The following is a 22,042-nucleotide window of genomic DNA, read 5'->3' on the forward strand; positions in this document are numbered from 1 at the left end:
AAAGTCCATATTTGGTGTCTGATGAGAATTAAGTGATGGAGACCTACAGCTCCTGGGTTTTGAGAGACAACCTCTATTTCTGAAATACAAGGTGAGAGTGAAATGTTTCTAGAGGCTCAGAGACAGATAGTTGAGAACAAATCAAATTACTTCTATACACTTATGGTTTAGTCAAGTCAGATAAATCCTGATATATCTACTAAAACAATATCGTAAGCATTATCAAACTAAAAACAGTCTTCCACCTTTTAAACCTCCAAAGCGTTTTTGCTCAGGTTCTGATAATGGAAAGACATTTTCAGCCACAATCAGTCATGAATAGCATGGTATGCAGAGAGAGGACATCAGATACACATAGGCACACACCAAAGTATGCGGTTCTTTTTAATCACTGATTATCAGTATTAACCAGGCTTGACAGGGGCTTTCTTCCTCGGTACTTAACACCAGTGAAAATTCTTCATCTGCCTCTGGGTATGATAATTCTGGGTCTGTTCGTGGAAGGATTTGATGTCCTTCTAAATTTACCCAAGGCACATGATTGTCACTTTAGAAAAGGCTAATAATAATAATAATACGAACTAAGATCCTTAGATTAAGAAAATTCACGTGCAAACCCTCAATGTCTTTCCTGCTTTGTTTATCACAGCCAGATTCCTTAAATGCATAGAATAAGCAGGGCAGTAAGTAACACTGCCGTGCTTATTTGAGTATAGCCAATGTTTGGCTTAAATTTAGGTATCTGTCTGAAGGATTGTCCTGCTCATCTCTAGGAGATGTGGTGATTAATTCAAAATAGGAAAGATTTTTTTCTAAGCTCTATCTCTTATAGCTTCCCCATCTGTCCTGTGCCCTTTTTCTTTCAGAGAGTACAAAATCAGGCACAAGCCCCAAAGTCCTTTCTTCAGAAAAGCTACCAAAGGATGCGAATAATTCAAAGGTTATTTTGTAATAAAATAGACCCAAGCTCAACCATTTCCAACTTACTCTTGCTTTTTCTTTGAATTAATGAGGCTAGGTTTAAAGCAATTGTAATAATGAGAGAACTAGCTCGTAACTATCAGAACAACCACTTCCCTGCGTGCCAGAACCACAACACTGCCATCACTCAAAGGCAGAAGTTTCACCCAGCCCAAGAGCCAAACTGAGCCAATGAGATCTAGAGCAACATAAGGTAACTTGCTTAGCTGATGAGCATCCATCAGTTTCATCTGGTGCTCCCTCACCTCCAACTCTACAACAGCATTCTCCTCTTGGTACCTGCATCAACGCAGTTGCCATTGTACTCACAAACGGTGAACATCCACCCATAGTCCTCTGGGTGCTGTCAGTAACCCAGCAATTTCTTTCTGCAGCACTGTGCAGCTGCTGTCCTCATGCAGAACCCAGCCTTCCAGACAACAATCAGAACAACAGTGGAAGAGAGGCTTTAGAAAACATAAAAGATATATATATATATATTAAAAAAAATGGTATGAGGGTGGCAGACAGATGACTTTGCTACCACAAAGATGAGAATGATAACTGCCTGACAGTGGGATTTTGATCTTCATACTGAAATGCAGGGCAGTACTTGCAGAGCTTTAAAAGAGGGATAACATCATCTTGCACAGGAGGCCAAGTTCCAGACTAGAACACATATTGCTGATTTGTCTTTTAATAATGGGACAATAAAACCACATTGTTGCTTCAAATATTTATTTTTCATGGCAAAAATAGACTATGAATATATTCATTTCACATATATTACATTCAGTAATACAAGCCTTTTTGTCTATGAAACACAATTTGTACATTGCTTTACAAACCAATTTCAGTTTTACAAGAATTAAAGCTGTTTTGATTATACATTTTTACAGTATTGGTGGCAAGACAGCAAAATAGACGTGTTAACCACTAGCTTAGTACTAGAAAATAATACTCAAAAATTCATGTTGCTACTGTAAATAAAGTCCCATTTAAATCCTTCCATACTGGCTCAAATGAAAACGGAAGAAAACTGAGCCAGATCCTCTGACATTAATTACTCAACCCTACAAAACTGCTGAAAGAATTTAAAACACCAATTTGCTTTAACAGAATGAAGAGACTTCAGCATTGCGCAGGAGGGTACCTGGATTCCTACTTACTGCTTGGCAAGCTGGAGTCTAAGATTTCCATCCAAGTCTCCCCAGATCAGTCATAAGGAAGTCAAGTAGTTTGGGTGTTTCAAAGTAAGTTGAGAAGGTATCTTTGTAAAGGGACAGCATATACTCCTCGTCTGCCAGAATCATCCAGGATAAGCAAGGTGACAGACTGGAGGATCTATTTTTCCTATTACTTTTCCTATCATTCTAAAACTTAACTGTGTTTATCGTTAAATACTTCCACATCTCCTAATTTTACTTAAAACATTTCCAAATGGAAAAACAGCATTTAAATTCCCTTTAAAAAAGGTTTCAAAAGGCGCCTTCAGAAATTGTGCTCACAAAAGCATTAATTTGGTAGCTTTGACTGCCGCCTATCAGAAACAAAGTAAAACCAGAGCATCTACAGGCTTGCTCTCTGACTTGCCACACACTGCATCTGCTGTAAACTCTATCTGCTAGATTCTTTGCATTTGATTTCTGTCTCAATTCCCCGATTAGAGCTGAAAAATGGAATTCTAAGGAACAAATACACTGGAGGTTATTCTTCATCACCAAACGCAGCATCCTGTGGAAAACTGCAAAGAATAGAATCACGGGTCATTTAGCAGCCAGTTTTTGAAATGCACATAGAAATGAAGAATGTTTTTTTTTCAGTCCTTGTAGACCTTAAAGGAACATTCACGATGCCAGCAAAACACATCAAGTTAGCTGGTCCCCAACAGGATCTTCAAAAAAGATTTCTTATACAGCCATATTTGCAAGAGCTGTTGCTGCTGAAGTTCAAGATATTTTCCTATAGCATAGCACAGTATGAGATATTCTCTGAAGTTTTATTATCACTGTACTGCAAATGGTGCAATGCCATCTTTGAAAGCATATGCCAAATCTCCACAATTCCAAGGCCTGGTTTTCAGCGCAGCCTCAACTTGATCCAGTTTGCATCTACAGTAAACAGCTGCCTGCACTCAAAAATCATTTCAAATAATCTAATCTGCATCCATTACAAATTATTGGTGCAAATTTGCACATACGCCCCTTTGCCTTCAGCTTGCCCACCTAAAACCTGAGACTGCGGCCTTAAAAACTGACCTTTAGTAAGCAAACAGGAGCTGTGGTGCCAGATTGCACTGAATCTGTTTGGAAAAGAATATATTTAAAAATAACAGAGCTCCTGAAATAATATCTGGAGCTTCAAAAATAACATTTTAACAAGTCAGTAGAAATAACACCTACAACTACATGCTCACTTACCCTACTATGCCATAAAAAAAATAAATACCATGTGAATCAAACCCTTCTCTAACAGCTCTGCTGTGGATACAAAATGTTCCAGTTCCTCCTCCAAATGCCTTCAAGCCATTCCTCATATCCACACTCACCAGTTCCAACATTCTGTACTTTTACAAGAGAATTTCTTCCAAGTCATCTCAGCTACTTTTCCTTGTAACATTCTAGCTTCATGTTGGCACATTCCTGATGCATTCTTTTGATTAATTCATGCAATCTATATTTAAATTTAAAGTAGATGCAAATATTCACATTTTAAGGGCTTTCACTGGCAATAAGTACTGCTGAATCCACTCACAAGAACTTCAGAACTTTTACGTCTTGAGGGGCTGGGTCTGGCTTTGCAGGCTTTTTTTGTATTGGAAAAGAAAATAGAATACCTACCTAAAGCTAATAATACTTATTAGCAGTTGATCTGTTGTTCCTTTTAAATTAATAACTTGAGCTAACCACTGGAGCATAGCAATGAGTTCACTATTTTAACTGTGGTGTTTTAGTAACAGTACTGGTATTAAAACTGAGGTCCCATTACAACGCTAGCTTATAGGACAAACAACCACAGAGTTCCCAAACTTGTTCCAGAGACTGTTGAGAGCTGTGAACCACTCAACTTTAACAAGTCAAACAAGAAAAGTTTACCAGCAGCCTCTGGTAGTCTTAGCTATAAAAATTAAGAATTTTGGAGAAAACTGCTCCAAGTGTCATCCATTACAAATAATAATAATAAAAATAGAGTGAGAGAGAAGCAAGTTGACAAAAGGAACAAAAAATGCATACTTTCTCTAAAGGTCAAGAATTTTTCCATTTAAAGTGTGCATTTATTTTAGAATCACAGAATAACTTGGGTTGGAAGGGATCTTAAAGACCAGCCAACATTATAATTATATTCCCATGCAGTTGTTTTCACCATTCATATGTGCAAAAGGTGTCACAGCGAGAGCAATACTAAGGCATTTAACCTTGCTATTCATGGGGACTGCACTCCAACAAGCAGCAGAAAAGGGGGATCACTGTTCTGTGGGCTGCAGAGAAGCAGTGCAAAACTGTTGTGTAGCACTGAGCTTCTCCATCAAAGAATGAGTGAAGAGTTGACAGCAAAGCCTACTAAGTGTCACCTTCACAATCAACAGGACTGTGAATTTATGTTTTTAGAGAAGACCTGGGATCCCAGGAACACAAGCATTCCCTGACCAAAAATAAATCTCTCTTCAGAGAAAACAAGACAGAAATCAAACATGCAGAAACCCCTACAGCAATCCATTGGTTCTTCTCCTGACTCTTTGTGGAATTTGATCCTAAGAAAGCATTTACCACCTAGACCACAAAAGACACATCTGTCTCTTGATAGTAATATAGCACCTTTATTTATCCCTGAGAACTCTGGCATTCCTAGAGATCAGCATTACGTTCTCTTTTCCTATTTAATAAAGTTCAGCTCAAATCTTACACGATAATTACCTGGTTTCTCTCCCATATTAAGAGAAGCACACCTGGCAAAATGGCTTATAGAGGAACTTTAAGCTTTTGACAGAAGGATCCAATTTCCACTCAGGCTGTGACTGGATTTGGGCCACAGATTTTCCTATAAAGTCCCACACTCCACAAAGCATCCATCACAACACATACAAAGCATCCCTTTAAAGGCTCAGAACAACAAAGTGCTACAAACCGAATGTTGTTTTAAAAGCTATCAAAAAATCTAAACATTTTTAAAATTGTGACAGGAGGTTGTGGAGTTTTACTTCTTTCGGTATCTTTAGAAAAGAAACTGTTTATTTTCAATGCCCGCTTGGAACCATAAGCTAACATGTAAAAACAAGCCTGCTGCCTTCATTAGGAAGGTTCATAGAAAGTCAAGTCCTATTAATGTAGAAAGCACTGCTAATGGAAAGAATGAAAAGCTGAAGTGGAGGAGGTAGCAGTGTGACTGCTTTTAACAAAACCAGACTGTGACTACAGGTTGGAGAGCGAGCACCTCTGAAAGCGATCTCACCTCCTCTCAGAAAGACAGAGAAGAAAATGGAAGGGAAAAACTTCCTCAGCCATCTCAGAAACTATCTCACAAGTTTGGAATGAAACTGCTTATTTCAATTGGTTTGTGTTTGTTTGTTTTTGTTTTTTTTTAATGCCTGACATTTTTAACACCTGACATTCTGTCCAAAGAGCTGCTGAATGGTGAAAAAGGGTTGCAAAAAGTTGTGGTCATCTACAGTTTCACTAAAAGCACGTGAGCCATGTTGAGAAGATCACAGCTCAAACTTTGGAAATTAAGAGCTACATTCTAGAGCGCACACTTTTCTATCAGAAACTTTTTTAAAAAGAAAGAAAAACAAATATTTGTTTCTATAACAGAAGACAGCACAAATATCCAAATACATTTGCTTCATTCAGTGGTATTTCTGTTGACACACGAATGTCAAAACGGTTTGCCTGCAAGACTATATGTAAGAATCAGTCTTCAGTTACTGGTCTCTTCTGGAATAAGGCATTATTTCATTTATTTCCTCATTTGGCAGTAAATACTTGCTAGGAATTTTTTTTCCCCCCGTTTGAAATATTCGATATTACTTCACTGAAGGAAGAACAATTTGGATTGCCTGAAAGAAGACCAAATGCACTAGTTGAATATTATGGTGTATTTTAAGGTAGCAGGTATTTTATGGAATGACATATTAGCAAAATGTCGTTTGGACCTTGTGTTTATGGAAATAGCTTATTAAAAAGGAAATTGATGAAACATATTTATTACACTTTTAATCTGTGTTTTGAGAGGACAATCACTGTTTGATGCGGGAAGGGGATATTCTTCATAATAGCTTCCAAACCCTTGTCACAGCTCAGGGAACAACAACATCATTTTACCAGCAAAAAAAAAAAACAACACCTCACAGACTCATTTTATTTTGCTAAGCAAGTATCGTGGGAAATGAATATGCAGACATAGCTGCACACTTGTCTGTCTACCACAGGTGTTTTTTGAAATGACACCAACAGTCAGCTCACTTTGGTATAGGGTCAGAACACTCCAAAAGCAGGCAAAACCTCACTGTCCCCATTTTACAAACACAGACACCGAAGCATTTGAGATACTGTCAATAGACCAGACCCATGCTAGTCAGGGACAGCACAGAACCTACCAGAGGTAGGACATCTTCAGATCTATGCTGCAACCTACGCAAAATACCTACATCTCCAGTGTTTCCTCTTAGCATTCTTACATTCTGCAGGCATTCTCAAGTGGCTCCTGTGAACATTCTTCATTGCAATGCTGCACAGCATTGGCAAAAATCAGTTCTGGTGCTGACAAAATAATCTGAAGGATTCTAGAGAAAATTTTGATGCTTCAAAGGTTTTTCTGACTGGAAACATAAACATTTTTAATGGTCATCTTTGCTATGCGTAAACCAGCAATCATAGCTGCCACATCTCCACTAATTTCCTCTTCACCACTATGCACCTTCTTACTCCAATTTTGGTTCTCTCACTTCATCAACTTTAAAGGCTCTTCCTCAAATAATAGGTTAGTAACAGCATTTCACCATACAAAACAGTATATGATTATAGTTTCTATGTTTAACTACATAAATAACAGAGCAAAAAAAGTGCTTAAAACATTTGCATCCACTTTGATTTCAGCCAGTAAAATCAAACTGTCCCCTAAATTTCTGAATAATACTGAATATGTACTTCCTCTCATTTGTTTATTACCAAGAACTTGGTACATAATTATATTACTTTTTCCCTGCTTGTAGTCTACAATGCAATAGGCAAAGATGCCCCCGCTCAAATGGAAGTTATCAATAGTTAACATGATCGTTCCCCTGTCATTCTATTACACAGCACTCTACTGCTACCCATTACACTAGAACCATATGCACAATTTGTAAGAGGTTAGTACAAGCATAGATAATCTTCTCTGAAAACATTACAGCATTTGAAAAGTTGGGTGTTTTTTGTTGTTTTTTTTTTCAAAGTTAAAAAAAAAAGCTGGATAGAAAAATAACTGCCCTTAAAGCAACAGCTTAAAGTATCTAAGAGCTGCTAGTTCTGCTAAGTAAACCAGAGGAAACCAAAACTTCGTTTTTAAAAATATAGATGTATTGTTCTAAATATAAAATTGAAAGCAGAATGAAACCGTGTGTAAGACCTTGACATCCCCAAAGAGCAGCTTTCTCTCCCCATGTGCATTCACAAATTTTAGCCTTTGCACAGTTCATTATCATGTTTAAAAAAAAATAGTAGTAAATTGTGTCATGTATTTCCATCCTGTTAGAAATTTATTTTCCCCAGCGTAACACCACTCTAATAAAAATAACGTGTACAAGTACTAAAGACCAGTACAAGTAACATCATTCCCTAATATGGCTGTAGCTGAACATGGGAAGAATGTAGTCCAGCGAAGATCCTGCTTTGCAAGGACTGTTACACTGACTTGTATCTAACAGCCACATACCAGCCCTGAAAGTTAACTGCATGATTCATCATATGAAGAAAAAAAAAGAGTAAAAGCAGGTCTGCCTGGACAACTGTAGTTTTCTTTCCGTAAACTCTTGCAGCGTCCCTTAGGAATCGGCAGGGATTATATAAGTCTAGAACTTTTGAGAAACTGAATGAGAACTCCATAGACAAAAGTGTACTGAGAAAGAGTCTGCACCATCATCATTCTCTGATGCCTCAACATGTCCAGCACTCGTGGGATGTCCAGCATCTGGGGGGAAAAAAAAGCCATTACAACTGGTGAGCAAGGAGACTTGCCGGTACTCAGCAGGAGATTCAGCACAGTGTCAGTGATCTGGGGACAAAATGAGCTGCTCTAATTTCATCTCTGACAATTCATTGTCCACACCTGCAGTAGAGACCTCGCTGTACCACTGACCATGCATCTACCTTAACTTCTGCACCCGTGAAATATTTGTCTCACTCTGGGACATGTGGATGCTCAAAAATCTAATGGCTGCAAAAGTTTGTCACAGATGAAATAATCAGTTTGTTGAGTTTCAGATGGAACATAATGTTATTCATAAATACTTTATAATTATACACCTCTGGCTAAAGCCTGAGAAGACTAGGTTTTACTAATTAAACTACCACTTTGTCCTCTGCTGAGACCCATATTGCAAGTACTACTATACTTAAGAACAAAAAGTATTAAATGAAAAGCAGAGACCAGCTAGAAAAGATGTTCTTAAATATTAACAATTAAAACTAAGGCATGAAATAAAAGTGTTAAAGTCAGGGCAAAATCCTGAAACTAGTAGCCCAGGGCATATCTTGTTCCACTGAGTGACTCAACATCCTACACAGTCAAGAATCCAACTGAGCATTCCAATACCCAGTGGATAAATGGAAAACTCTAGAAGATTATTAACTTATATTAAATTGCCAAAAGCACTTTCAACAGTAAGACTTTTCCAAAGGCCACACCTTGAGAAAGCTCAGATGAACAGCAATAACAGACAGGTTATTTACTCTTCCACTACCTAAAACTATCAAAAAATAAAAAGAAAAATAGATCACCTCATTGTGTTCCAAGCAAGCAATCATGATCTCTGACAGAATGACTACTCCCGTTCGTCCTACACCTGCACTGCAATGCACCAGTACAGGAGGATTAGAGTTTTTAGGATCTGCAGTGCTGTTTGTATGGCGCCGCACTGACTGTATCTCTTCCAAGTATGCTATTAAGTTGAACAAAATAAGAATAATAAATTCAGGAGATTAGTTACACAAGCAATATTTTACACTGAATGACCATCAGAAAAGTAGTAATTTAGCAAATGACATCCCACAGAAAAATTACATACTGTATAAATCATAAGTCATAAACCAACTAGAGCAATACAGATCTACGAAAATCATCCAACTTATGTAAGGTTTTCCTTGTTCCTCTGTTCCCCACCAAAACCAGCTTACTGGCACATATTCAAAAGTGTGATACTTGGTATAGTTAAGCTTTAGCCTATATGACTTTTTAGTAAATTATATATTTGGGTTTTGACTTAAATGGTCACTTTAACATGACCATTAAATGGCAGAAACATTCCTGCTAGAAATATAATTCAGCACATTTTACTGGCACAAAGATTTCTTTTGCAGTAGCATGCTTGCTGTAATTGTCACAAGTTAATTCATGCTTAGCAGACATCTTAGGTGATTAAAAAGGAAAAAAAGAAAAAAAAAAGAAAAAAAAAAAAGGAAAAAAATGAAAGAAAGTCAAAAGCCATTAAACACAACTTACAGAGAAATCCCTTTAAATCCTCTGGACAGCCATGTTCTGGCCAGTCAGTATACTGCAAATGCCAAACTGTTCTCTCTTGCCCTGTGAGAAGATGTTTAATCTTCAATCCCGTAGTTGCATAGCAGCCTGAGTCAGTACGGAATCGTGTGGTTATCTTAAATCTTCCATATGTTACAGTGTTGTGTCTTGAGCCAAGACGTGGCCAGTATCTGAAGCTTTTTTCTCTCCCACTTTCCTTAAGAATAAAACACTCACTTAACAAGAGATGCGAAAACATTTACAACTAATGATCTTGTAACAATTGTGTTTCTCATCTATTAAGCATCACCACAATGTTTTAGTTTTCTACTCTATAAATCAGTCTTCCACAAGACATAGTTTGCAAATTCAGGTATTTCTGACAAGGAAAGCAATACATAGAGGTCATCAGAAAATTATCTTTGACAGTTGGCTTGGTGAAGCAAAGAGACCCTTCCTCTAAAAAATCAGAACAAAACTGCATAAGGTTCAGGGATAGATCTGACCTGGTTTATACTCACTTCCTCTGCTGTCACCATAGCTATGATGGCAATCCCTTGTTCCCAGATCATCTGCCAAAAATCCTGACAGGTATTCTGCAAAGGGCCCTGTGTAGCAATGTAATCCCACTCTATGCCACCAACAGAGATCTGAAAAAAGAAATAGATTACTAATTACTTAAAATCTTTCCCCCATTTTCTTAGTCAGCTGTTTTAAGATCCACCAACTGAAAAAGATGGCAACAATTCAGAAATAGGCATGCTGACTTATAAGGGTATCAGAATATTATGGAAGAGCAGAATTCCTTCTAGCTCCATTTGTTACTCTAACAGAGGAAACTTAAGCAAGTACCCAGACTATTGCCTGTTGTGGATCTAGCCTGAGGTTACAGAAAATAAGGATATAATTATTGTCACTGGAGCTGAAAAACATTTTCATCATTGCAAAGAATCCCAATTCATTTAAAAGCTATCTGCCTTCGTTCATAACTATTGGAAGAATGGACCTGCCTTCTGTTGCTATCATTCTAAAGAGAGATGGAAGAAATAGGAGAGAGACTACCAATATAAAATACCTCTTCAACATAGAAGTGAAATGCAGAAGACCTCTCCAATAATTAACCCTCTATTATTATTCCAGACAGTGGGGATAAACAGTTTCCATCTTTCCCACAGAAACAACTGTAGAGGGAGGGAGGAAAACATTTATCCAACAGCATTTCTCTCACCTTGATATGAGATGCATTGATGTAACCCGTGTTATTTTCTTTGGTTGGGACTAGTTCTACTCTGGTATCATCATAGGGGAGGACGTCCTGGAACCGGTTTCTCTCAGCATTCTCAGGAAGCCGAGCTATTGAGCACTCACCATCTATAAGCCTTTTCTTCTGAATGCGCTCATATTCAGTAAATACCATCCCCTGCTCTAACCGTTGTTCCAGAACTTTACACTAAGAGACAGAAAAAAGATAACCATATGAAGTCACACTCTAAAATGAATCTATTTTAATATGGAATTCACCAAGGATAAAATGTACATATTTTTCCCTTCTGTACAATTTTGTTATATTTTTTAAACTATTATTATTTTTTACAAACATACCAGAACAAATTAAAATCAATTTGAACCAGCAGGACTTTTGCTCAAGTTAAAACTGTCTAAAAAATCCTGTTATAATTCACTAGGTTAGTGAATATCAAAAACTGCTTTTTAGCTTCTATAAAGACAACTCAGTTGGGAAAATAAATATTTGGTTAAACCCAGTGGTTACGCTACACTACAAAACTGGTTTGAATACTTTAAAATGAGACAGACTCATTTTTCATTCTTCTTGGTGTATCACACTGGTTAAATCATTTTTAATGTCTCATTTAACTGTGTTGCCCTCATCCCCTCCCTCTCTAACTCCCCCCAAAAAGTCAAAATTGTCACATAAGAAAAACTCCACAGATTTAAAGCAAAATGCTTGCCTCATTTACTGAGTTTATCTCCAGTATTTCACATTTACTTAGACTGAAAATATTAAACATTGAAGGCAGCAGTAAAGCCCCCTCTTACAACCTCAAGTAACTTAGGTATCAACCAGGATTTGTTTTTCTAGTAGTAAAATTCAATCTGATTTATTAAGTTAGCCTACTGAAAGATTTATTCTTTCAAAACTGAGTTCTTTCTAAATCATAAGATACTTCTGGAATTTCAGCATCTCTTTGCCAACAATAATTAGAGGAAAAATATGTAACATTTCAGCCAGAAAATTCCATCTATGTCACATGTGACCAGCCTCTTTCAGCAACTGCTCTGTAGTATCAGATCAGAAAAGTATCTTGTATCAAATAACTTCAATGCCAAATGCTGCAGGGGATGACGTAAAACCTCCTTCATATGCAATTTACACATCAGTACATTAACTATCTAAACTCCTTTAATATTTTTAGGCTAAGTTTTCTAATTTAAACTGATAGAAACATTTAGCTGAGCAATAAAACAAGCACTGAATCAACTATAAAATCTTTATTTGTCTTCTAAAAATATCTCCAATCTGGACTTTCTTTCATGTCACATATCTGATTTGTACTGCTTCTTCAGTCATTCCAATTTCATTACATCTATTCTTCCTCTACACGACTACCTGAAGAGAATGTGTAGAGATTTACACCTTCCTCATAACTTGACTTAACAGTTTCTTCTTCTCCCTCAACACTTTGGTCAGAACTACCTGCGTGGTAATATGGCTGAATTAAATTAACATCAACCCAGGAAGAAATGATGGCTATAAATAAGAGGAAATAACCAACGTAGGTACTAAATGTAGAAGTGTGCTTTAATAATGTGATTTTAATTTCTGTCCTCCCCTACTATTTTTAATGATTGTATATAGTTCAAAAACTCAGCTCAGCTCAGCTGAATTTCATAATCAAATCTCTCTCCTATAAGCCTCAACCCAAGCCCTCAAACTACAAGACCAAATTTCTACTGTGCAACTTGCAATTTTTTTGGTCTGTTCCTCAAAACTGTTGCTAGTCAGAGTGTGACTGCCCCTTCAGGTTCTAATCCTGCTCAGTGACTGCCAACAAATTGAAGCAGATGGTGTTCAGCAGCTGAGGAAGTCCAACCATTGTTAGATTCCAAAGAGACTATTAGTCAGAGTACATACAATAATCACCACAGACCTTGGTTTATGCAGTTGCTCCCTGGTCAAACAGCACTGTTGTAAATAGCATTTCACTAATTGATTTTGAAAAAAACACTCATGTAAGTGAAATCAAACACGAAAAAATTCACCATACCCGTTCATCATTTGTTGCTCTTGTTGATTCCTCTTTCCCCTCATCTGGCAGAGGCATTCTAGCCAAAGTTAGTCCATTTAGGGCTGCAAGCTTTAGAGGCCCTATTTTTTTTGCATCAGTTTTATTCTTTTTCATACCCTGCAAACAAAATGCTAAAATTTACAAATATTTTTAAAAAACAAACAAAGTTATAAAGCAGAACCCAGATGAGTTCAGTTTAGCAAAGGATACTTCTTTGACCTCTCCTGCAAACAGCTCTGATTTTTTTTCATGGTAAGCACTGCAGTGAGTGGTGAGTTAGAGTGGTGGGACAACATTCCTCCAAGGACACAACACAAGTCTGTCTTCATTCCAGACAGGTTAATGAAACTGCACGAGAATGCCAAATATTGTTTCTAAAAAGCTCACGTGTGAGGTTGTGAGGCAGTTACTCTGGATCAACCTTGGACAGTTGGAATCACTATCCAACCAATAAATACATAAATAAATTTTTACTAGTCCATTTTCAGACACTTTGCTTCTCTATAGATGGTCATAATAATGAGATCATAAGTTATTTAGATACAATAAAATGTTTGACTACATTCGCAATAAAATGCACATACAAAATATGAACACAGAAGAACAGGATGATTTGAGTCATGAACTGAGAAATATCACCAGGAGATTCTAATGTAAGGATAAATTCAGATTATCCTTTTAGAAAATGTGAGAAAACTATCATTCCTTCAATTGCTCAGTTTAGCTATTAAAAAAACCAAAACCACTGAAAATATGGGCAAATATTCTGCTTGAATGGTGGTCAATGTTTCCAAAAGCTAAATGCCAGTAAAGAATAAGGTGACAAAGTTAAGAGCTTGAGACTGTTTTTAAAAGTGAGCATAAACACAGCAGTAGAAGCTCACTGGAAAGTTGAAAAGCAAAATGGAAAAGGAGTTGCAGGGGCAGCTTTTGCTACAAGGTAGTTCATCTTAATGATGAATACAAAACCACAATTCTCTACTCTGCAACAGTATTCTTAAATATTACTAACCTAGAAAGTATTTCACTGTTAGTGCTCAGTAAGAAGGTTTTAATATCAACTTCATTTCAAATGTTGATTTAAATACTTTCTCAGCTATCACAAAGAAAAGGCAATGTGTGATTTTGGTAGACTCATCAGTGTCTGAAAACATCTTATGAAGAAAAAGAACACAAACTGAGTATATCTAAATGTGAATATAAGGAGAAAGCTATCATCTTTTTTTTTTTAATATCCATGTAACACAGAAGGCAGGAGATTTAGGAAAATAATTTTTAAGTAAATTAAAACTGATTAACTGTGATCAGTTCCACATATAAGTAAGAAGTCTCACATATAGAAAAGTTGAGCACACAGCAATAATTTAAATACACAGTTTACTTCAGGTTAGCTTTTGTAACATCAGCTCTAACAGATACTACACAGCAGCAGAAGCTGTATAGTAGTTCCACTGCAGACTAGTTTGTGCAGAAAATGATTTGACACAAACTCAGGCAGGCAAAGTTAGCAAGAACCAACGGTGGGGAAAAAAAAAAAAAAAAAGCAAACAAATTATAAAAGCATATTTCTCCATTAGCATGTGAAATATGCCAGGAGCTATATAAAAACAAACAAACATACTGAGTGGTAAAGAGTGCAAGTGAAATCATAGAGTCCCAAGTAGAACTTGATGTTTCTATGAAGAGGGGATGGCAGGAAGTGGGAAAACTGCAGTTGTTCAATTGATTTCTTTTCACGGCTTTGTAAGACTGGAGTAGGAGAAAGGGGCATGGCAAGAAGGAAATAACTTCAGTGAGATAAAAAACAACTTGAAGGCAAGGGAAAAGGGGAAGGATATGAAAAGAGGGAGGTACGGAGGAAAGAAGAGTTCACAAGCAAAGAATTTATTGCCTAATGTGTCAGATTATCCTCCTAGGTCAGACTAAGAAGACAAAGGAATTTTAAAAAGTTAAATATTCAGCTACATCTGATTTTTCAGTGAGTTCTAATATTAGAAAGCTGGCAGTGGAACAGACACAGTTGGTTCTGATACAGGTAAGGATAGGGAGGCTAGAATTTGGGATCTAGAACTAAAAACTAGTTGCTAACAAGGTTAGTTATGTCAGATGGATGGAGGCTACAAAGTTGGATTTGTGTGGGAGGACTACACAGACAAAACTCACACACTGCAGAGAATATAAGCAAGCAAAGTTGATGAGAGAAAAATAGAAGAATAAAGATAAAGCTTAAAGTAACTTTCAATTCTTATATTTTAAAAATATAGGTTGATTTAAAAACAAACAAACAAAAACACTTAGAAACCCCACACAGAACATCCTGAAACAACATAAAACAAGAAATAATATCCACTTACACCTAGTGGGGGAAGGCCTTCCACAATATTCTTCTTCCCAGACAAAAGATCGGACACAGGTCTCTTCTTTATTGAAGAAGAATCCTTCCTTAGTCTGTATCTCCCTGATGTTGTAAGGTCAGATTCTGACATAGATGGAGTAAGCAGTCCTTCCCCTCTCCTCTGTATGTGGTTTTCCACTAGTAAATGAACTGGGCTTATATCTTTCATTCTCTTTTCCGTTTCTGTAATATGTAATTTAGGCTCAAGAATATGCAAAGGACCAGCAGATGAAGCAACTGAGCTATAGGGGTAGTTGAGTACAGAATCATGAGAATAGCCACCCATCATGGATGAAAGCTGGGTTTGATCTTCAGGAAGAGGAGAGAGGCTAGTACTAGCTTTATTTTCTTCAAAATCCTCTTCTTCTTCTTCACTACTGTGAATCAGCATAGTGGCATCTGAAAGGGTTTTCTTATGATCACAGTTCACACCTTCATCTTGCTCATTTTCTTTTTGCTTTGTTCTCTCTATCAGAATGTTGGGCTGTGACCCTTCTGAAATAACTCTTGGAAGAGCCACATCTGCTGCAGATGCTGACATGGTCCTCTCTTTTATTCTTATTCCTTCAAAGCTGGGAGCCAAGCCTGCTATTTCAATGCTGTTCCTTTTCTGCAGCTGAGCATGGCGTGCCGATGTTAGAGGTTCACTGACTTCCTGTAGAGAATGTGCCACAGGCAGGCTGTCTTCCTGAAATGTCTGGACAGAATGATGAACTCGCCTCGTGATTAGATCTGGGTTGCTGCTGCTAATGTAGATGTGTCGAGAAAGGTCTGGAGTACTATTTGCAGGTCTTGGATATGGATATGGGGGAGGTGGTCGATAGACTTGGGTCTTCATTATATTTGGTGCTGGATAATCCTGAGCCTGGAGCTGCACATTTGTTAACTCAGGCACACTGACAGCCCCAACAACTGGGCGTTTCTCAGCAGGATAGGGATAGGGGGATGGGCTATGAAAACTGTAGTTCAGGTTAAATGGATAATGGTTAGATTGTGGGGAAGTGAAGTGGGCATGTTCTCGTATTTCAGGTTGGCTGTAAACCAAGGCATCGGGCCTGCTGTAAGCATATGTATTGCTGATGTTAAGATTTCTCATTGAGTGACTCTGCCTATCTGTGTGTACCATTCCTCTATTGAGTTGTCTCATCACAGTTTCATAGTCTGGTGTGGGCCGATAAGATGGTGGAATTAGTGCACTATGTCTATGTGACGGGACATAATCAGTTCTGAGGACATCACTTCCAGTAATGCTTGGGTTAGATGACATGGGGGATGGCTGCAAGTAATGTTGTGGGTTGTTCAAGGAGTTTGTGCTATGTGCACTATAGACACTACCATTGCGGATTCGACCACTGTAGTCATGAGGGGCTCTATCCAAGCTAGTCTGAGAGTGGTAGTAGTATCCATTCTGACTGCTCACAAAGAGGTTATCTGAAAGTAAAGTTTAAGAACAAGTCTTATGTTCAAGACCTTGAACAACAAAGATGTTTTCTTTTAAGATGTTGCTAACTGATGTTTCAGACTTAAAATCTCAGTCAAAATTCACTACATTTTCAATTGGGAAGAGAAAAACCACAGCTTTTTTGATGTTGTAGATACCTAAGGTATATTTACCAGAATAGATCATGCAAATTTCTACTGGAAAGCATTACCTCTGTTTAATAAGGGCTTTCTTCAGTTTATGATAGCTTTGTTAAGTTTAAATTTAGTAAAACCCATCTAAAATTTTAAACAGTTCTAACTGAAAGAACAAACATCTATACCAAGGTCTGCAATACCCTAATGAGATCCGTTTAAATAGCAAGAAAAAACACCCTCTCTTCATAGTACTCTCATCACAAGCACTTTAAAAAAATAAAAATAAAAATCAAGTTAACTTTCACCCAGAAAATTTGGATTCAGTCTGAACAAGAACCATATACAGTTTGTACATTAATATGTACACCACTGATGGGTAAAGAAAATTTTCTAACAGTTTATGGACAATATACATTTAGTACTCTAACAATTACTTCACTAGCTGTACAATTTGCCCAGCTGCAGGAGAAAACAACTAATTGTTTAGATTATTATGATACAACAGTTCAAGTTATAGGTATTAATGTATATGCAGAATATATATTCTATGTATCGTGCGTATAAGCAGGAGGGGAAATGACTGTTTACGAGTGCAGACGGTGATAGGACAAGGTGAAATGGTTTTAAACTAAGACGGGAGGTTTAGGTTAGATATTAGGAGAAAGTTTTTCACACAGAGGATGGTGATGCACTGGTACATGTTGCCCATGGAGATTGTGGATGCCCCATCCCTGAAGGCACTCAAGGCCAGGATGTGGCTCTGTGCAGCCTGGTCTGGTGGTTGGCAGCCCTGCACATAGCAGGGGGGTTGAAACTAGATGATCATTGTCGTCCTTTTCATCTCAGGCCATTCTATGATTCTATAAGTTCACCGTTGCCATACTTATTTTAATGAAATCTCCTACAACCAAAAACTCTTTTTGTCTGTGAAAAAAAGATCTGTACAGATCTCAGGAATTAAGAAGCCTGAGAGCTTTCACTGCATCGAGCAAAGATTCCAACACTGTGTTGGAAACAATTCAGGTACATTCTGAATCTATAAATCTTTTGAGTATTTATACAACTATTTACATTGAAACGTGATCATTCCCTTACAGTGAGTTATTACAAGTCTTTTTTTTATCTAGCTTTTTTTTTTTTTTTTATCTAGCTCATTTTTATGAGATGTAGGAAGGGAACTATTCTTCTTTCCTACCTTCCTTGTTGTTTTTGTTTGTTTGTTTGTTTGTTTAATTAAATTTTTAATTGTTATTTAGTCTTTGCAGTTTTTAAGATCAGTGTTGACAGGAATCTCAGAAGGCTATAACACACCAGCTTGTTATGTAAACCAAAAGACAGAGTCAGTTAGATTCACACAAGGGATCATAATCAATAGTTGCTGTATCTGCTACCATAACTACCTCTTATCTCACTTTTTGCATCAGCATACATGCATGTAGAATAGCAGCAAGCACACTGTTGACTGTTGCTTTACTAACCTGCCTCATGTTTAGCTCGAGGTAAGTAGCAATGAACACAATTATAGCTTTTACTTTCAAAGTGGTGTACTGTGCCCTTAGACTTCATAAAAATCACAAGATTTTCTGTTTTCTACTCCTTTTAAAACTATTTAAGCATTGGAACTTTCCAAGACTGCTACAACTCACCTTGAGAAGATGCATATGGTTCAGTATAATGACCATTGTAATGAAGCTGAGGTGGTGGAGGCATCATATATGCTTGAGGCTTGGGCTAAGTAAGAATTTTATCATTAGTTAATGATCTCTTTATTGAAGTAAACAGTTCTTGACAATTACACACACAAAGATACCTAATCTTAAACCATTCCTCTAAATCTGCAATTAAGTTCCTCCTTAGGAAAGGTCATACAAGAATTACATATTAAAAAAATAACCACAGACTATATATGTTGCCATCTGACATGTAGGATAGTCTCTAGGATAGAGTAAGCAGTCTAGAAATGTTTAAAATATTTTTAACTGCTATTACTTTAATTCCATTAATCCTAGGTTACATTACAGCTTTTTCAACAAGTCAGAAACACTTTTCACTCAACAGCTTCATCTTCCTCAGTGCTTATTTTACTTCACTGAAGGAAATTAACATCCTTTTCATAGCCAATTTAAATCCTTAAAAGTGCAAATACGTAGGTCACTCCAAAAGCAATGCCTCCTATTTATTTCAATGGAAACTAAATCAGATACAAAGCACTCAACACTATTTGATAGAGCAAGTTCTCAGCTGCAAAACACTATTTTTCAGTATAGCTATTACCATTTGTTACGCATTTTCACCAGTGATGAGCAAGAGTCTGCATGCTGTGCCCAGAAAACATTACACCAGCAGAGGTGAAACATTATTGCCACCGCCACTGCTGAAAAGCACCACCCACAACCTCACTGTGCTCACATCCGTTGTTGGGTCTCCACCAGTGTTCAGCAAAAATCAATAAATGCCAATGGGCACAATGTTTTCCACATGGAGAAACTCCATACCTTTGCTTCATGTGCACTTCCACATCATACACCACTCTGTCAGACTGCCCTGTCTGCTGCTACCTGCTGCACAGCAACAAATTTACTGGAATACTGGTGGGAGGGTTCAACCTCTACTGACATATCACCAGCATCGACTACTGATATCATGGGCCAGCATGATAAAATAGGAGGCATTACTTTCGGAGCAGCCCTTGTATAAAACTATTTGGTCTCCTTACCATAGACATCCTGGAAGAAGACCGCCTTCTAACTGGATTCACTGTAATGGGCTGGGTTTGTCTACAGAAGAAATCTTATGGTGAGAGATGATTCTTACAACACCAAGATTTATTTCAAACCTTGCAAAGACCTCCCGAGGTCAGCTAAAATCACTCTATGCTTTCTGGAGCACTGTTAAGCAGTCCTTCCAACAGTCTCAAAACATAAGAGCTCTGTGTATAAACCACCATTGCTATAAGCAGAATCACAAAACCAGGATCAAAATAAGTGAGGTATTTCTTTGCCTCTTTTACATAAAGCATAAAAAAGTAATGGCTGAAGCTGTGCAGAAGGGTAAAAGGGGACTAGTTCCAAACCTGAACCCCATAGAAAACCTCATACTATAAGTAACTTCTTCCACAAGACCATATATAACATTGCTTAAAAGGGGTCCTTGACATTTGCAGTGTTAAAGAAACCAGAAAGTATGAGAATTTATATGCTTTAACATTTTAGCTAATGATAACAACTTCTCACAGTTTATTGGACTGCCTCCATGTTGGACTGTTAAAAAACCTTAAACTCCTTTTTCCCCACCCTACACTGCACCAGTATTCCCACAGCAAGACAGGGGTTAAAAAAAAAAAAAAGGCAGAGTAATACAGATATAGGAACTGCCAGATATCAGAAAGAAAAATCATTTTTCAGCTCACCCTTTGGGAAGTGAAGGACGAGAAAGGATTGGAAAGCGTGGAAGGGAAAGAATGAGTGAAGATTTCTGAGAGCCCTCCTCAGGTGGAGAGTCCAGGGAATCTCTAAATATAAGGTACATGCAGATAAAGATAAATAGTCTGAACTTAATACAGGCATGCATAAGAGTTTTCAGCAGCAGCACCAGATGACAGGGAGTGACAGACTGGAGATAACTACAGTGGGTTTTTTTTAATGACTTCTGTTAAAATCATATTGTGGTGAAAGGGTAAAAAGTAAGTAATCCTAAAGACTGACATTCAATATAGAACTACAGAACTCTACAGAACTGATACCATTCAAACTGCAATTCACAATTCCCAGAAATTCACCACAACTACCAACACTTCTCAACTCTCTCAAATGGCAGCCAGCCTTACAAGCTTAGAGATATGAGAGCTATTTTATTGCAAATTAATATTACTCTTCTAAAAAGAATTAACCATGCTGGTGAATCATCTGTGGTACAAAATACTCTGTTAACTGCATGGAATTTTACATCAGCACCTCCATAGATAGCCTTTTGTGGGTTATTTACTGGGTCTGTTTCGCTATTTCTGTCTGAAGTAACTTAACTAAAAGAAACCCGTACCAGTGAAAATGATTAGCTTAAATTCCAACCCTTGATTTACAAGTTGGAGACCAGCCCGTTTAAATTTAATTTGATGAATTGCATTAAATTTACTTCATACTGGTGCTACTTGAGCTACACAGATACCATGAATATCCAAAGGACCACATACCTCTCAGCTGTCAATCCAGCACATTTCAGGAGTGCTTCACATTCACTACCCGCCCTTTTAAAGGCCTTCAGAGTGTCCTTTCAGGGCAGTTGACCCAATCACAGGCCAAACCCAGTCCCAGTGCTTCCAACAAACATTCTAGCAATCATAGCCTCCAAAGTAACTAAAGTCTATCACAGCACTGCGATCCAGCATCGGGGGCTCAAACATTACTACTTTTGGTAAGATTTTCAGTACTTACTATTGCCCTCCATTATAAACCATACTGAAGGTGTGAGTTTGAGAAACAGGTGATAAGCACGACCTCAGAGATGACTGGGGAAAAAATATAAGCCATACTTTGTATAATCTAAAAATGACATTATAGAAATTACAGAAGTTGTAACAAATTTTGCTTTCCCATGGGAACTTCTAGTGCACCAAGTGTTCTTCTAAGGTATACTACTTACAGGCTGCATTTATTTAGTCTGTAAAATTTGTGCCTCGCCACACACATCCTCCACACATATTTTGCTGTTTCCATATCTTCCTGCCAAAAAAAAAAACAACAAAAAAACAAAATTTGCTCAGTAGTCAAAATACATCACTTAATTTCATAGAAGTCACGGAAATTTTGAAGACTAACTTGCTATTAACTGATTTTTAAAAGTTAAAAAAGTAAAAGAAATAAAATCCACATACCGTTTGGAATTGAATTGTCTCTTCTTTGTTTGCCAGCTCTAATGCAAAAAAGGATTTGTTGTGGGACATGTTGGCAATGTCATGCCACCTACAGACAAAAGGAACAGAACGTGACTGGTGAGCTATGTTTTTCAAACCATAGAAAATGGAACTGAATTGCAGAAGCCATGTCTACAATTCAACCAACAGAACATTAAGTAGCAGTCTAACTAAAATAAT

The 22,042-nt window shown here is 37.4% G+C and overlaps 1 protein-coding gene across 3 annotated transcripts in view; it reads right to left on the minus strand.

Annotated features, from left to right (window-relative positions):
• Window positions 1-1,681: 1,681 nt before the first annotated feature.
• PTPN21 (protein tyrosine phosphatase non-receptor type 21) overlaps window positions 1,682-22,042 on the minus strand; it is a 39,723-nt gene continuing 19,362 nt past the window's right edge. Inside the window, exons 8-19 of one of the 3 annotated variants that reach the window (XM_015865347.1) lie at window positions 21,824-21,911; window positions 21,592-21,671; window positions 20,363-20,464; window positions 19,670-19,730; window positions 18,600-18,684; window positions 15,335-16,806; window positions 12,960-13,097; window positions 10,901-11,122; window positions 10,194-10,322; window positions 9,655-9,889; window positions 8,934-9,094; window positions 1,682-8,124 (exon numbers count right to left, since the gene is read on the minus strand). In XM_015865347.1, the coding sequence (XP_015720833.1) occupies window positions 7,996-8,124; window positions 8,934-9,094; window positions 9,655-9,889; window positions 10,194-10,322; window positions 10,901-11,122; window positions 12,960-13,097; window positions 15,335-16,806; window positions 18,600-18,684; window positions 19,670-19,730; window positions 20,363-20,464; window positions 21,592-21,671; window positions 21,824-21,911 (2,902 nt within the window). In that variant the 3' untranslated portion in view covers window positions 1,682-7,995. The remainder of the gene's footprint in view (window positions 8,125-8,933; window positions 9,095-9,654; window positions 9,890-10,193; window positions 10,323-10,900; window positions 11,123-12,959; window positions 13,098-15,334; window positions 16,807-18,599; window positions 18,685-19,669; window positions 19,731-20,362; window positions 20,465-21,591; window positions 21,672-21,823; window positions 21,912-22,042) is intronic. The other 2 variants (XM_015865345.2, XM_015865348.1) reach the window with 2 other exon arrangements.

This window comes from Coturnix japonica, chromosome 5, assembly GCF_001577835.2.
Source record: "Coturnix japonica isolate 7356 chromosome 5, Coturnix japonica 2.1, whole genome shotgun sequence".
Lineage (NCBI taxonomy): Eukaryota > Metazoa > Chordata > Aves > Galliformes > Phasianidae > Coturnix > Coturnix japonica.